The sequence below is a fragment of the Poecilia formosa genome, unplaced genomic scaffold (genome assembly GCF_000485575.1).
Source record: "Poecilia formosa unplaced genomic scaffold, Poecilia_formosa-5.1.2 Scaffold822, whole genome shotgun sequence".
NCBI lineage: Eukaryota > Metazoa > Chordata > Actinopteri > Cyprinodontiformes > Poeciliidae > Poecilia > Poecilia formosa.
In genome coordinates this window covers 80823-96318 of record NW_006800761.1, presented here as the reverse complement: position 1 = coordinate 96318, position 15496 = coordinate 80823, and the positions used below count along the sequence as shown (strand labels likewise).

The window sequence follows — 15496 nt, the reverse complement described above, 5'->3', positions numbered from 1 at the left end:
CGAAAGAAGTCAAAAATGGACTATTTGTAAATTTCCAGCACTACGTTCAATATTCAGCCTTCTTAGATGTTGGACAGCTCCGAAATGCTGAGTAGCAGTAGATCTGGCTGTATTAAACTGGAATTAGGTCTAATGCTTAAGTTTCAAGTGATCATTAAGCCAGAAGCCAAAAACGCTTTATCTCAGCGAAATAAGTCAAAAATGAACTATTTATGAATTCGCAGCACTACATTCAATTTTCAGCCTTCTTAGTTGTTGGACAGCTCCGAAATGCTGAGCAGCAGTAGATCTGGCTGTATTAACCTGGAATTAGGTCTAATGCTTGTCGTGAAAACTGGCATGAGGTGGTGAGATCTGTCCAGGTACACGCAGAAAATGGAGTAAAAGCCTGGGAAATAACAATCTTGCATGTTGATTTAATGATGATTAAAGAAGAGAAATACAAAATACATACAGTTGGAATGATTGAAATATATTTTCTGTATTTTTGATTTGTAATGTCTGTAATTTATAAGAATGTTTTGTATTCTTGATTTGTAGTAACAATAACAACTTGATTGTTGTATGTTGATTATTGATGATTAGAAATGGTAACGGCTTGAGTTACAGACTAGATAAGTGATGAAGAATCATACTGAGAGTATAAGTTGATAAAATGACAGGTTGATTATGTTTTTTGATAAATTACATGAATGAAATGACTAAAGATTTGAGTTCGTGAGAAAGAAAGCAGACTGTGTCGCAATCAGTACACTGGGCTAGGCGGGGGTGCTGCAACAACTCAAGAAAGTTACAAGAAATGGCCAGATGGCCAGTAGAAAAGGGAAGTACCGAAGAGAGTTGCTGCAATGAGTCAGGGAGGAGATGTTTTGGGAAAGGTTGGGACTTTCCACACACTCATGCGGACGAGTCAGAAGTCACGTAGACCTCTCCCATACACAACCATGGGCTGAGAAGGTTTAAAAACCAGCAGACAAGGGAGGAAACTGTTCTTTGTCCGCGGCGCTGAAGAAGAGACAACAAGAGGATGCAGACGGAAGATCAGTAGAGGACCACACCCTGGGACCAAGGGGATGTTGAGACTTCACGCCGCCAAGAAGGGACAAGATCTATCTGCCCCCAGCCCTGGTTCCTGATTCGACCAACTCCTCTGCCTCAACCCAACGATCCCTATTCTACTGCAGCAGACTTGGGGGAAAAGACAAAGGTCACCGATTGATGAAGATTCTGTGCGTTTGAAGGACAACGGACAGTTCTGCTTTGCTTCTATTCTGAAAAGAGGACTTTGCTCCGCCAGGACAGAGACTCTGACCAAGGACATCCGAAGGATTCAGTTGCCGAGATCAATTGCCACCGGGTGTGAGTTGAACTGCCCCCCCCCCCCAGAAGCCTCGCTTAGTTAAACTAGTGACACAGGATAGGGATAGAAATGAAAATAGGTCATGATTTGATTTCAATTTGAATTTATTGTATTATTACAAGTTTGTAATCTCTGAAAGTAAATCTGCTTGTCATTTACCCCTGCTAAAGCTTGCTTAATAAATTACATACTAAAAATACCAATAGAACTTGTGGACATTGAGATTAATTGAGTCGTTTGATCATTGTAGTTTCTCCTGATTATAGTAAAATTAGCATACATGATTCTAGAGATGTGGTGGCTTTCTACTTTCCTTTGGTGAGTGTAAAAATAATGACCCTGGGACTTTAATCTAAGTCAGTAAATCTAATCTAGCTGTTAACAAGTGCCGTTATTCTTAGGAAAAGTGCTACCGTTAACAGGAGTGGTTGTTGAAGCTATGCAGCTGTGAGGGCTACTCAGCTGACTGTTTCAACTGAAAAGGGTCATAACTTCTGGATTTATAGGTAGTTAGAGCTAAACGAGACTTTTCCGCCGCCAGTTTGAATAGAATATCTCCTATAAACCTATTCTAGGGTAAGACCCGGGTTTCAGGGATTTTCCGGACCTGTTAGACAGAGAACTGGTCAGTAGTCAGTAAGAGCTGAGATAAGGGCGGGGCTGACTATTGCGTAATAACAGACATGCTTAAGTTTCAAGTGATCAGCAAGCCAGCAACCAAAAACGCTTTTTATCTCAGCGAAAGAAGTCAAAAATGGACTATCTGTGAATTCGCAGCTCTACATTCAATTTTCAGTCATATTAGATGTTGGATAGCTCCAAAATGTTGTGAAGCAGCAGATCTGGTTGTTTTTAACTGGAACCAGTTCTAAATCTTATGTTTCATTAGAGCAGCATGTGAGAGGCCACACAGAAAAAAAAAAAATGACAGCCTGTGAATTCGCAGCTTTGCATTCAATTTTCAGCCTTATTAGATGTTGGACAGCTCCAAAATACTGAGAAGTAGGAGATCTGGCTGTTTGAATCTGGAAACTGGTCTAAATTTTTGTTTCATGAGAGCTGAAGCTGAGATGTCAAAAAAATTTATCTCAGCGAAAGAAGTGAAAATGGACAAACTGTAGATTCACATCTCTACATCCTATGTTCAACTCTTCGTGATGCAAGAAAATAACTTCTGTATCAATGGGAAGAAGATCCTCTGCAGCCCCTGTACATTGGGGGTGCGTCTGTTCAGGTGGTCTCCAGCTACAGGATCTCCACATAAGGGTGTGCATATATCCAGCAGTCTCATCTGGATTTCCAACATCTCATGTCTTGTTAGGAAGGCCCACCAGTGTCTGTACTTCCTAAGGAAGCTGCAGAAAGCTGAACTTGGAATCTCAGTCCTGAGGAGCTTCTATCGCTGTGTGGTGGAGACCTTTCTCTGCACCTGCACCACCATGTGGCACAGCATCTGCACTGCTGCCAAGAGGATGGTTCTGCAGAAGGTGGTTAAAAGGCTTGCACAAAAGACTGTGGGGAGCAGCCTTTCCACCACCCAGATTCCTCCTCCATGATGTAGGAGGAGGAATCTGCAATTAATTCAGTTTCGCCTCACTTTTTAGATTATTTGCACACACACACACACACATACACACACACACATATATAAAATATATCACTTTATTTATTAGATTTCTTAATCTAGGACCTGAGTCCAAATTTTGTACCACAAACAAGCAAAGTTGGTATGACAGTAAATCTTTGAATCCTTGAAAGAGCCAGATGGATCCACCTGAGCCACTGCAGATGAGTTCCAGAACTGTTAGAGGATCTCCATCCAGATGATGTCAACCGCAAAGAGAGTGGGTAATAAAAACGTCACTCCAACTTTGTGTTTAACTGAATCTGAAAAAACAAGACATATGGAGACAATCCTGCCAACCACCTTTGACGCCTGCAAAAAGCTCAAGATGAATTGTCAGCAGAAGCTCATGTGCAAGACTTGCATGTGCTTCATCAGTATCAGACCAAAAAAGACCTTGCCTATTTGTATTTTCTTTATTCTGTGCTAACTTTTTAAGATGGCTGATCTTCCATCTTCATAGGCCTACAATGTTTCACACTTCTTTGTGAAGTAAGTTCATAGTACACTGCGATATTGGCATTTATATGTATTATCAAAATTTTTATAACCCTTCTTTTGCTTTAGATTATCTGACTAGTCTTATAAGATTGGTCAGCTACTGTCAAGACTATCTTGAGCAGCAGATAGTCTTGTTGCTCAGGATTAGTAGCTTTCTCTTATTATAGTTAGAGAAAGCTATCTATAACAGAATACTAACAGCCTCTGTTATGCAAAACCTACAGTTGGGAATATCTGACATTAATTTTGTTGACTTTAATGAAGAACTGGACTATTACTCTGTCTGCAAATACTATTCTTAAATGTTTTAGATCTTTATTTGGTACATAATGTTGAAGGCCACCTTACCAGGGCAAAATAATGTTGAGAGAGAATAAAATCTAGTCCTAACTCCCATATTTTTAAAGACAATTTATGATTACAATTTGTTTTATTATACAAACATTGCCTAACTAGAACCACGTCATTAATGTTCTGATATTTATTTTGAAGCATAGGTAACAAAACTCACAGTGATAGATCAGCATCATTTGAGCTCTCCAGAGTCAGACTCAGGTCTGTGGACCTGCAGAAACGAACCTCCGCGCTAAAACTTCATCTGCCTCAGACACTGTGGCCCCCTGGCAAATGAGAAACATTTTTCTTAATCTCTCATATCATCCCTCTGTGATGCTGAATGGGTTCCTACAGCTATTCCAATCCTTTAATATAAAAGATTTGATTTTTAGATATAATACAAAAGAAGAAGCCAACAGAATACAAGCAGATCTTTAAGACTGAACTGACTGCTTCTTGACTTCAAATAACAACTGAGATCATATATCACTACTTACATAGGCAAGTCGCTGTACAGCTTTTGGTGTTGTTAGAAGACCTTGAACGCGCTCATGGAGTTCTTCCCATGAGCTGTGAGAACTGAATGCAGACAGGCAATAAATTCAACGGTGGTTATATAATCCCACATAGTTTAAAGTGTAAGTAACTCCCAAAACTTTTTTTGCATAGGTATTTAGGGTTCAATTTGTATTTTTATGTGTAAATTTGACATTTTTGTGTAAGTTCTTTTTTTTTTTTTAAATTGTACAGCTTTTCGTCACTCAGCCCCACCTGGAGGTGAGTCAGGAGTTGAAATAGCAACCCAGATGTGTCTTCTACAAGCATTGACAATATTCAGCTTTATAAATGTGTGATTTATTTGCATTGTGGACACAAAGTGCAGTGGCGCAAAAAAGTGGGTATGCAGCGCATGCAGCGCATAGGGGCGCTGCACCAGAGGGGGCGTCAAAACCCGGTCTGGAGAGGGCGGCGCCCCGATGATGCCTCCACTTCACCGCGCCCTTACGCTCCTTCACCTCGTGCACATGTAAAATGTAAATGTAGCGAGTTTTACCTTTCACGTGTCTTCGTTTGGTGGGTGGGGAGGGGGGGCAAACATACGATCACTCATACCGATAGAGCGACCGTATGTTGTCTACGCTCCCTCACCCTTATGTACCTTCCTTTTTTGGGGGGGGGGACGCCGATTTATGTTTTCGCATCCACCTGCATAATATGTAATTGCGTCCCTGACAAAGTGAAATTGATCTCCTCTTCTCTGACTATTGGCGATGGCATACTGCAGATGGACGATTATCACGCTCACTGCAGTGCTTATGAAGCAAGAGGTGCTCACCACGGCTCTCACTGCTCGTTGGGAAACAGCAGAGAGATGTCACTACAAAAGTCTTTCACAAAACAGAAAAAAGTCACTAGATTTGTAACTTGCCTCTTGGCTCTGTTCACTTTGTTGACATTTTTCAAAATTTGCTTGGGGTGATTTCACAGGGAGTTCGTTACACTTTAAGAACCAGACTATACACACAGCTCAGAAAATCTGAATATTTTGAAAAGCAAAAGTGAAACTCTACACTAATCACTAATCTTCCAATTGTCCATTGATGCTGCTGTAACTGTTAGAATTTCTTTTAAATATTTGTTAAAACTGTCGCTATGTCCTGGCAGCATAATATGAGACAAATTGTGAAAAATAAAAAATGCTGCTCCCCAGGATCCAGTGGTTCTATTGTCATCTGCAGAGATTCTCCTCTTCCAACCAATCAGAGCCAGGAGGAGTGTCTTAGCACTGTCAATCAATCTCATGTAGATGTTCATTTATTTGTTGATTTCATGTAATATTCTAGTTTTGTGTGACAATGAATTTTGGGTTATCATTTTTAAGCCATAAAAATGGCAAACACAAGTCTTGAAATATTACACTGTATGAGTCTACATAATACAACTTTTACTTTTTAAAACAAGTGACAAAAAATACTAAGCTTTTTCCCAATATTCAAATTTTTGAGCTGTAATTGTAACTGAAAGACAAACCTGCTGTGGTGGGGCAGTTCTCTGTAGGACAGATGCAGTGGTAAGGGCACAGGGTCAAAGGACTCATGCGCTCCTAAATACCTGGAATCAAACTCAGATGTTCCTCTGACCTGCTGAAGCAAGAACAAAAAATTACAGCATGAAAAAAAAAATCATTTTAACTGAAAAATAAAGTATCAATAAAGATAGCTCAAAAAAACCAGTCTCTGCAACAAGTCCAAGTTTAAGTCCATGGCAGTGGGAATCAATAAAACCTCTGCTTTCCAATAGATTCAGGATATTTTGTCAGCAAGAAAGATGGCTCACAAAGGCACTGAAGTGTGGATACTGCCATGAGGTCATCAGCTGTTTAGGCAGCATTTTTTCCTGGCTCCCTCATGTAATTACAGAACAGGTGTCTGTTCTGCTGGAGATGTATTAAGCAAAAGCTCAGTCTAATTTTCCACCACCTAAAAAACTAAATAGCAACTTCTTTCCAGATCTTCCGAGTTCCACAATTACTTAAAAAGATAATTTAAGCTGCTACTAAGAGGCCAGCACTACTACAGCCCCTAATTCTGCAGGCGTGGCTTTAATGGGTTCTTCCCTGGTTGACCCCAGCCAGATTTGTTTCCATTTGCAGATTCTGTGCGGTTCCTCCCCGTTTTACAAGAAATTGCAGATAGATTTACATCACTGTATGAACAAAGGCCTTGGACAATCCTCAAACAGCATCTCTGTCATGACTGGTGGTGGCTGGTTCAGGACCCAAATACAGAATGGCAGAGAAGTGGAATTGATAAAGAAAAAGTATTTAATGAAAATATGATGAACAACAACTTGCAAAAATCCCACAGAAAGTCAGAGTCCAATGCAAAATGCAATCTAATGGAACACAAACCGGAAACCACAATGAGACACAAGGGGGAGCAGAACGGGGTAACAATGGAAGGACCCAGCAAGAAGCTTAAGTACTCGGAGGCTGAATGCTGAAACAAAGGACCAAGCAGATTGGTAAACTGATTGCAGGAGGGAGAGAGAAGAAATGCCTGAGGAAAGACAGAGAAAAAGAGAGTGAGACACAAGAAGCGAGGGAAGGTATACAGGAGACTAGAAAATAAATCTAACACTAAGGAATAATAGACACAAGGAATAATTAAACGAGAGTAACTAGAAAAAACATAACTAGAAACACCAAGAAGGGCTGAACTAAAGTAAAACCGAAACAAGACTAATCTAATCGAAAATAACAAATAACACAGAACAATGATGAAACTAAAATAACTAAGGAAGAACTGAACCAAAGTAAAACAAAAACATAGCTTGGTCTAAATAAAAGATAACCTAAGAAACACAGAAACAAAAACAAAACCTAACTAAACAACCCAAGATTATGACAATCATCTACTCCAGTGGACCAGCGAACATCACAGAGCTGCACTCACAGAGCTGCTAAGTGTGAAGAAACATAAGCAGCTCCAGCAAGACATATTTCAACTTTTGGAGCATAATGACCATGATTCCACAGCCCTGCAAGCACCAAATCTCTCTGAAGAATGGGTGGCAATAAAAAAGCAAGAAACAGTGGAGCTGTGGTCAAAGTTCTGTTGGAGCTAGTTACAGAACCACAGGAACTACATAGCATTAGTTTGGTATGATGTGCATTTTATTTTGTTTTTGTTTGGGGGGGTTGTCCAAGTAAGTTCATGCATGGATATAGGAATAAATTTTTTTGACTACATTACCTAAATCCGAAAGGTTGCACGTTATAAAAAAGATAATAATAATGTGCTACAGTATTGGCACATTAGTTTAACTCGTCAGTTAAACATATTTTAACATCTTGGTTCATTTGAATAAGTCATGGTTCCATCTGGACGATATCTCCCAGATAGAGGATGAACAAAACAAAAACGAGATGAACAGGTCCAGTCATAAAAAAAACTATAAAACACACCATAAACTGGAAGGGCAAGAGTGCAAGAAATAGAAGCGTAATGTTCTCATGACTGTGTGCTGATCCCTCATCAGAGTCACATTGTAAGTTTTTATTATACAACACTCCCATAATTCATGTTCACCAACACTGACAAGAGAAAATGTTAGTTCTCACCAAGCTCCTGGACATAAATCTTCTGGAAGCAGAGGAATGGCTCACTGCAAAATCAAATAAAAGACAGAAAATAATCTTTAGCTGGAGAACTGGGTTACAGAACACTGATTGCATCAAACAAGGAGAGGCTTTTTGATAACTGAGTTAGGTCAGTTATCAAAAGAAACTGACCAAACTCAGTTATAGAATAACTATAACTGGAGGTGGAGAGGTTAGTTATCTAGTTGTAAAAAGTGATTAACATCAGCAACAACAGGTTTACACAAGAGTTTCTACCTGTGGACAAAGACCTGGTCAAAGGTGAAGAAGAGCGGCTGGTAAACATTGTAGAGCATTTGGGTGAGGCAGACACACTAGCCCCTAGCCAAGAGGACATCATCTGGGACAGACAGGACACTCAGTCAATGACAACGTGTAATCCACATAAACAGCTGATGCATTCAGATGCTTATCAATTGCCCGCACTAATGTTTCATAAATCGACCAGTCTCTTAAGAAACAAGTGCCACAACAAAACACAAAGAATGGGTGAAGAGGTTTGACATTTGATGTTAAATATATATTTACTTACTTACTATGAACAAAAGCATGTGATGTATGCAGCAAAGGTTGTTTCATTTGCAATGGCTTTCTTGGACACTGCAAAAACAAAATCTTCCCAAGTACTTTTGGTCTAGTTTCTAGTGGAAATAGTAAACTTGAAATAAGACAAAAGTAGCTTATAAGTGACTTTTCAACAAGAAATAGGATCTGGTTTTAGGTACATAATGGATTTTTAAAAAGTATGAATTACACTGGCAGATTTTTTCACTTAAAACAAAACATTTCCCCATGTTATAAGTGAAACAAACTACCAGTATAACTTGTTCTTTTTCATCAGTAAAATTGTTGACTTGAAACAGGCTGATATTTCTTGCTGAAAAGTTTACCTTAAGTTAGTTTTGTCCTATTTCAAGTGTACTAAGATATTTGCATTAGAAACTAGACAAAAATACTTGGGAAGATATTGTATTTTTGTAGTGGAAAAACCATGAGCATCTATTATTTCTTTGCAGAAAAAAGGTAAGTGCAGGAAGGTAATGCTAAAAATATTGTTGCTGAAAGAATTGTCCGCCAAGGACGGGACAGACTTGTCCTGAGGAGTGAGCCACTAGTATAAATCTAGGAACATTGTCAACAGGTGGTTGTGAGTGCATCTGAAAGCAAAGAGTGGTGAAGACTTTCAAACAAGACCAGCAAAGAATCCACCCAAAATATCAACGTGGACATTTTGGGATAATGTGCAGTACACCTTGGACAGATCAGCAGGTAACACAGAGTAAAACAACCACAGACACACTGACTCCTAACATGGATGTTTTCATACTTCAGTCATTTGAGATTATGTCACATTAGAAAGCTAAATTATTAAGATTTTGCCTAAATGAGAAAGGGTTGATAGGAACTACTGTTTCTTCCATCTGGTAAGTGTGTAATGAGTAGGGACATAACACCTAAATGCAGCATAACATAATATATTATTACAGATTATATTGTCAATACATATATTATCATGTCTATGAATCACTCACTCAGATATACAAAATGGCAAATTGTAAAAGTCACACATGGAGCTATTTCAGCTTTAATTTTATAGTAATTCATAATAATTAAACAAGGATTTATTTCTGTAGTTATTACTTTACAAACATTTTTCTTAGTTTTCAACACCATTTTAACATATTTTGTATGACTGCTGTTAGAATGACCTGGCTATAGCAAGTGAGGCTGCTACCTCAATGTACTTGAGTTAAAACTGAATACAAGTGATGACACAAGTGATATTTTGTGTTCTTAATGAAGCCAAGATTGTAATTACACCACTATTTTTAAATCTACCAGGCACATTAGGTGTTTTTGAACAAAGTATTGTGTCAGGTCAATATTGCCAACACCAGCTTAAGTTTTACTCAGCATTGGATCAGTAAGAAAACTGCTGGTATTAAACATCACTAACAATCTTCATTAAGTGTGTTGAGGATTTTTTTTATTTAAACCGCTTTCTAATGTATGCTTTGCCTTTCATTCCAATGTCTGAAACAGATTAGTATAATGTTAATCTGTTGTGATGGGACAAATCCAGAAAGTATTCTACTATCTGTGCCTTCGATAGGCTCAGGAAGTGCCTATTGAAAGAAGAATGTCCATAGTATATCTAGACTGAACAGGCAACAAGAGAAAAATGCTTGTGAGTGAAGGAGAATGATATGCTGCATGGAGATGCCCTACACAGCTCTTCTCTGCCCCCTTCTGCCTGAAAATGATGGTTAATTCATGATTTTGCTTTTCTCAACAGTCAGCTATAGCTGTTATGTGTGCTTACAGGCTGAGAGCTGGTGGTCTCCCAGTCAGTGGGGTTGCAAGGCGCAGAGCCCATACTGAGTCGGGCCAAACTGGGGATGTACCCATCTCTCAGCGGAGACAGGGACTGGGATCTGGGAATGTACGACAGAGGTGAGGCCATCCTGACACTTCTCTCTCCCTCAGCGGTCCAATGAGGAGTAGACGTGGCGTGCCTCTTGTTTCTTCTTTTCCCTGGCCACTGGAAACAAATGAGGGAATGCCTCACAACTATGTAAGTAATACACATACAACTCAACCAAGACCAAAACTTTACTTTTTGCTAAGAGTGCAAAATACGCTCTGTGGCAGAAAATCAACACTACACAACACTGTCAACACACCATTATTACATGGTAGTGGCAATGGCATGATGTGAGGATAGTTTAAATTATATATTCATGTGTTAGAATAGCCAAGTCAAAGCCCTGACTTGGCCATATGTGTCTTGCCACATATTTTCAGTAGGAAAATATGTGGCAAGACTTATAAACTGATTATATATGAAGCTATTTTTCTTTGCAAATAAGAACTGGCAAAAATGCAAAGCTGATAGAGACATACCCAAGCTGAAGCTATGAACTTTGGTTTATTATGTTAAGTATTTACATAGAGGGGTCCGATAACAAATTATATGCAACACTTTATGTTAAAAATAAAAGTTTAAAAATAGGCATTTTCTCTCTTATGAACTACTTTGTATGGTGCTTGGTACCATGCATGGTAGTTCATTGTTATGAACTACTTTGCAAAACCCAAAGAAATAGAGGAAGTTTGTGTTTAACAAAATATGAAAACATTAAAGGGGTTAAATTAAACTTTTACAGGGCTCCGTATGACAGAGCTCTTGAAGATGATTTTAGGGCAAGTCTTAGGATGATCTACAAAAGACCCAGAAGTATCAAAGAGGAATGTCATGTACTGATCTGTTTGGTTCTCTGTGTCTCACAGACTTTCAAACATTTGTTTTGAACTTCCTAGTGATTTGATCTTCTCCATGCGTTTAAATTTTACAGTATCTCTTCTTACCAGTGGAGTGTTACAGTAAGTGGTGACCTTTGTATCAGGTGGGCACTCAGAAATTGTAGTTTTGGTAGAAAACTCTAACCGAGGAGCAATACTCTGGAGAAAAGATAGTAGTACAAATTTACTTTCACCAGATCAGATATGTAACAATTGTTGTACAGCTTCAAAAAAGATTAACTGGGTTGCTTACAAAGAAGTGAGCGGCTCTCGTCATCAGTACTTCTCGGTCCACTCCAGAGAAGGACGGAACTAGCTTGGGCTCTGGAAACAAGAAACTACGAGCATCTTCTTCAAAAAACGCCAGAGTGTCTCCAGCTACAAAATTAACATGATCTGAAAATGACTAACGTCAACCTTGCGTCATCATGCTTTGAGTTAAGTAAAGACTTCTTTTTCTCTGAAAAAGATGGACAAAGTTTATTACCGTCAACCTGTCTAAAGACAGGTTACTGCAAAGAAAAATTATCATTTTATGTTGCAACCTGGTACTGCGCATCTTTCTTTGAAAAGGTCAATGAAAAACAGTAGTGTCTCTACACAAAAGAAAATCAAAAAGGTAGAAGGCTTTACAGGAAATGGAAGGAAAAACAAAAATAAAGCAACAAAGCATAAAAGTATATCATAATACAAATTTTTATATGAAGTAAAACTTTAGATTGAAGTTTCATTTGTAATTTCTGTAAAATTGAAATGTCTATGAAATTTCTTAGGTTTTCATAGTCAGGAAGGTTTTTCATAGTCATAATTGCACAATTTTCTCAAATTCTCGCTTCCAGTTCCGTCTGGTCTTTCTCCCCTTCACCCAGATTGTCTCCAGTAGATTTTCAACAAGGCCAATCAGAAGAGAACATTTGAACAATGACGTTGAGTTTTCTGCTGTGTTTTAGAATTGTAGTCTGGCAGTGGTTTTAGCAATGGCAGTGAAGGAAGCCATTCAGTTCATGTTTGTCACGCTTCCAAATATGCAGCATAGAAAAATATGCCTCAGCCGCCTCATTCCAATCAGCTCTTCTCTCTTCACAGTGGAGGACAGTAGTTTACAGCACAGACAATTTCTGAGAAGCTAAATGGTGTAAAATTAGCAATTGGGTAAAATTTAAAAACTCAACACAATCCATGCCTCCAGGAAGCAATCGTTTCTCAACAGCTGAGACCCCAGGATCTCTGGATGAAGGAAATTGCATAAAACAAGGAGCTGTTTTTTACCAGGCTAGGTTTTCAGGGAGTTCCAGATCCACAGAAACTAAATGCTGCCTCCCTTGTTTAGTTCTGGTCCTTTGAACACTGAGTCAGCAGGTCTCTGACGAACTGAAGGGTCTGCATGGTTCATACTTAAGGAGCCACTCAGCTATGTATTTAAGCCCAAGATAATTAATGCGTGTGCTATACCAGAATACAGGTGTCTTCCATATATGTCATATATATGTTAGCTGCTACCTACCTGGAGGAATCAGTTGCACCAGTTCTATTCTGACAGTTTCATCTGTGAAGCAGTGCAGAGATTACCATTGTTAACTATAAATGCACAATTAGCCAACCTTCGTGCACATTTATTTATTCTCCAGTTTGTATTAATTCAATCTGCAAAACGGAATACTTAAGGCTATGTTCTTCATTCCCTCAGTTATTTTTATGTTTTTTGTTTATCTCAGTTTCACCATCAGCAGGTAAGCCTTGTTAGGCATCTTAACTGTGGAGTAAATCTAAATACAACAAAATTAGCTATTTATACAATTCATTACACAGAAACTAGAACAATAGGAGTCACCTACACTCAAGCAGTACAGCTATTTCTCCAGGATCAACTGCATGCCTAAAAATCTGTGGGGAAAACAATGATAGAAGTTTCTGAACATACTAGTTATCTAGAAGATAACTGGTGTGTTGTAGGAAATTTAAGTTAGATATGATAGTTTCTCATCATGGTCTGTGTAATAAATGAGATCTGTGATCATGTCTAATCTCAGTTATGTTTCTATCCTTAAATGAATAAGAAATGTATATATTTGCCTTTTCAAATGTAATCTCCTCGTGGAACAACAAAGGAAAGACTGCAGGGACACACAGAGACTGACGGAACTGATCCATAAAGAACATGTTGAGATAAACGTCATCTTTGACTGACAGATGAACTCCAGGACAGGAAACCTGAGAACATTAGAGAAACAAAAACAGCATCAGAAGTATTCAAGTGAAACAGGTTATCATAGCCAATTCCTGTCCTGCTGGCTACCAGTAGAGGCTGTTAACAGTATATTAATTAAAATGAGATGACACTTTCTTGTCATAAAATGTCATCTCATTACAATGACATTTGTGTGTTAGAGGACAGACCAAAATGCAGACAAGAGCTGGGAGCCAGGATAATATTTCAATATCAATAAAAAATGATCAGCCAAGACACACAAAAATCACTGGAGTTGGGGCAAAATACAAATAAACCCAAAGGGAGACATAATGAAACATAAGGAGAACACAAGGAGAACACATGGAAGCATGGGGAAGCACAGGGATGTGACAGGAGTAGACAAAAGGATCCGGTGGGAGTGAGTGAAAATCAGAGGCTTAAATACTGGGGATGTTGACCGTTGAACAAAAGACCGGGGCTGAACTAACTGATAGCAGGTGTGAGCGGAGGGGGAGAAGGCAGATTATGGAGAAGGAGAGAGAAGGTGAGATAGAGACACAGGGGTCAAGGGAAAGTGCACAGGAGACTAGAAAATAAATCTAACACTAAATAATAATAGACACAAAAATTATTAAACTAGAGTAACTAAGAATAACTAGAGGAAAATAAACATAACTAGAAACACCTAAAAGTAAAACCAAAACATAACTGATCTAAATAAAAGAGGAACTAAGAAACACAGAAACAAATAAAATCCAAAACCCAAGATATGACAGATTTTACTTTAGTTGACTGAAGCGAGTCTGGGAATTAGCCTAGCTTAAACTCATTTGTAATTAATGCTCTTTAAATTAATTATCTTTTCCTGCTAGGTCTAAATGTAGCAAAAAATATGTCAGTACACTCTGAAACTTTGGCATCTCCTACCAGATGATTCTCATTAGCTTTTTCTGGAACTCTCCTTGCTCTAAAGGGTAAAGAAAGACATAGGAGGTTCTATTCTTCCTAATGGTTATCTAGGTAAACTTGACACCGCTGTGGGGCAACCTCTGTGTGCTTATAGTGCTGAGACAGGGCAAAGACAAGCCCAAAACGATGGACTGCTGGCCACAATGGACTGAACGGGGTGGTACAGAAAACCAAGAAGCTGTGCCTAAATATATCAACAGACAAGTTACATCACCTATGTAAAATTGAACTGCCTGGTTTTTAATTCACCATATTAATTCAGCATTAAAACAAAGTTTTTGATTCAGTTTGAAATTCCAACAAGAGAAACTGCTGAATATCCAGCACTGACAAGAAGAAAACAGACAGAGAAATGGCCTTTTTGTTGGGTTGAAAAAACATTCCACAGAAATTGTCTGGATCAGCTCAGGGACAGAATGTACCTGTAGGTATAATAATAATAATCTGGTTACACAACAAAGCTTATTATCTTTGCTTATGCGAGGTCAAATGGCCTAGGCAGAGTGGGACAGACTTTCCTCTTCCCTTTCAGCTCCTTCCAGTCTTGTTGGACTTTTGGGTCCAACAAGACCCAACCTGTGTAAGTGTCTGTAAGGTGTCTTATCAATTCATCTCAATCTGATGGACATTAGAGACCACCTTCTGTTCTGCAGGAGGGCTTATTTGGCAGCCACAAGACCAGGGCACTTTTTAGCTATTGAGTCAAGACAAATATAAAACCATATAGATCAGAAAAGTAAAGCCTGGATGATTACAGGAGATCCTTCCAGTCCACAGTCATCAGCAACTGAAGAAAGTAGGATAATAGCAGAACAACATCTGTAGCGTCCCGGTTGAAAAGATGGTCTCTCTAACTGATGGTTCACATTTCTTTATTCAACAGCCTTTGTACATGAACACACCGTAAGAGCTACAAACATACAAATAAAATACCATTAGTAACTCTTAGTGGCTCTAACCTTTTACCTTAACCTATAAACCTTACTTTATGTAATATTAAATTTACAATACATGTATTTAATTAACTAATAATAATAATAATAATAATAA

The 15496-nt window shown here is 38.6% G+C and overlaps 1 protein-coding gene across 3 annotated transcripts in view; it reads right to left on the bottom strand.

Moving 5' to 3' along the window:
* Positions 1-3006: 3006 nt before the first annotated feature.
* spata6l (spermatogenesis associated 6-like) overlaps positions 3007-15496 on the bottom strand; it is a 16523-nt gene continuing 4033 nt past the window's right edge. Inside the window, exons 2-13 of one of the 3 annotated variants that reach the window (XM_016666861.1) lie at positions 13360-13497; positions 13122-13170; positions 12791-12832; positions 11540-11664; positions 11353-11445; positions 10307-10525; positions 8221-8323; positions 7945-7988; positions 5853-5962; positions 4319-4400; positions 3997-4105; positions 3007-3247 (exon numbers count right to left, since the gene is read on the bottom strand). In XM_016666861.1, the coding sequence (XP_016522347.1) occupies positions 4037-4105; positions 4319-4400; positions 5853-5962; positions 7945-7988; positions 8221-8323; positions 10307-10525; positions 11353-11445; positions 11540-11664; positions 12791-12832; positions 13122-13170; positions 13360-13497 (1074 nt within the window). In that variant the 3' untranslated portion in view covers positions 3007-3247; positions 3997-4036. Of the gene's footprint in view, positions 3248-3996; positions 4106-4318; positions 4401-5852; positions 5966-6052; positions 6881-7944; positions 7989-8220; positions 8324-10306; positions 10526-11352; positions 11446-11539; positions 11665-12790; positions 12833-13121; positions 13171-13359; positions 13498-15496 lie in introns of those variants that run through there. The other 2 variants (XM_016666860.1, XR_001660707.1) reach the window with 2 other exon arrangements.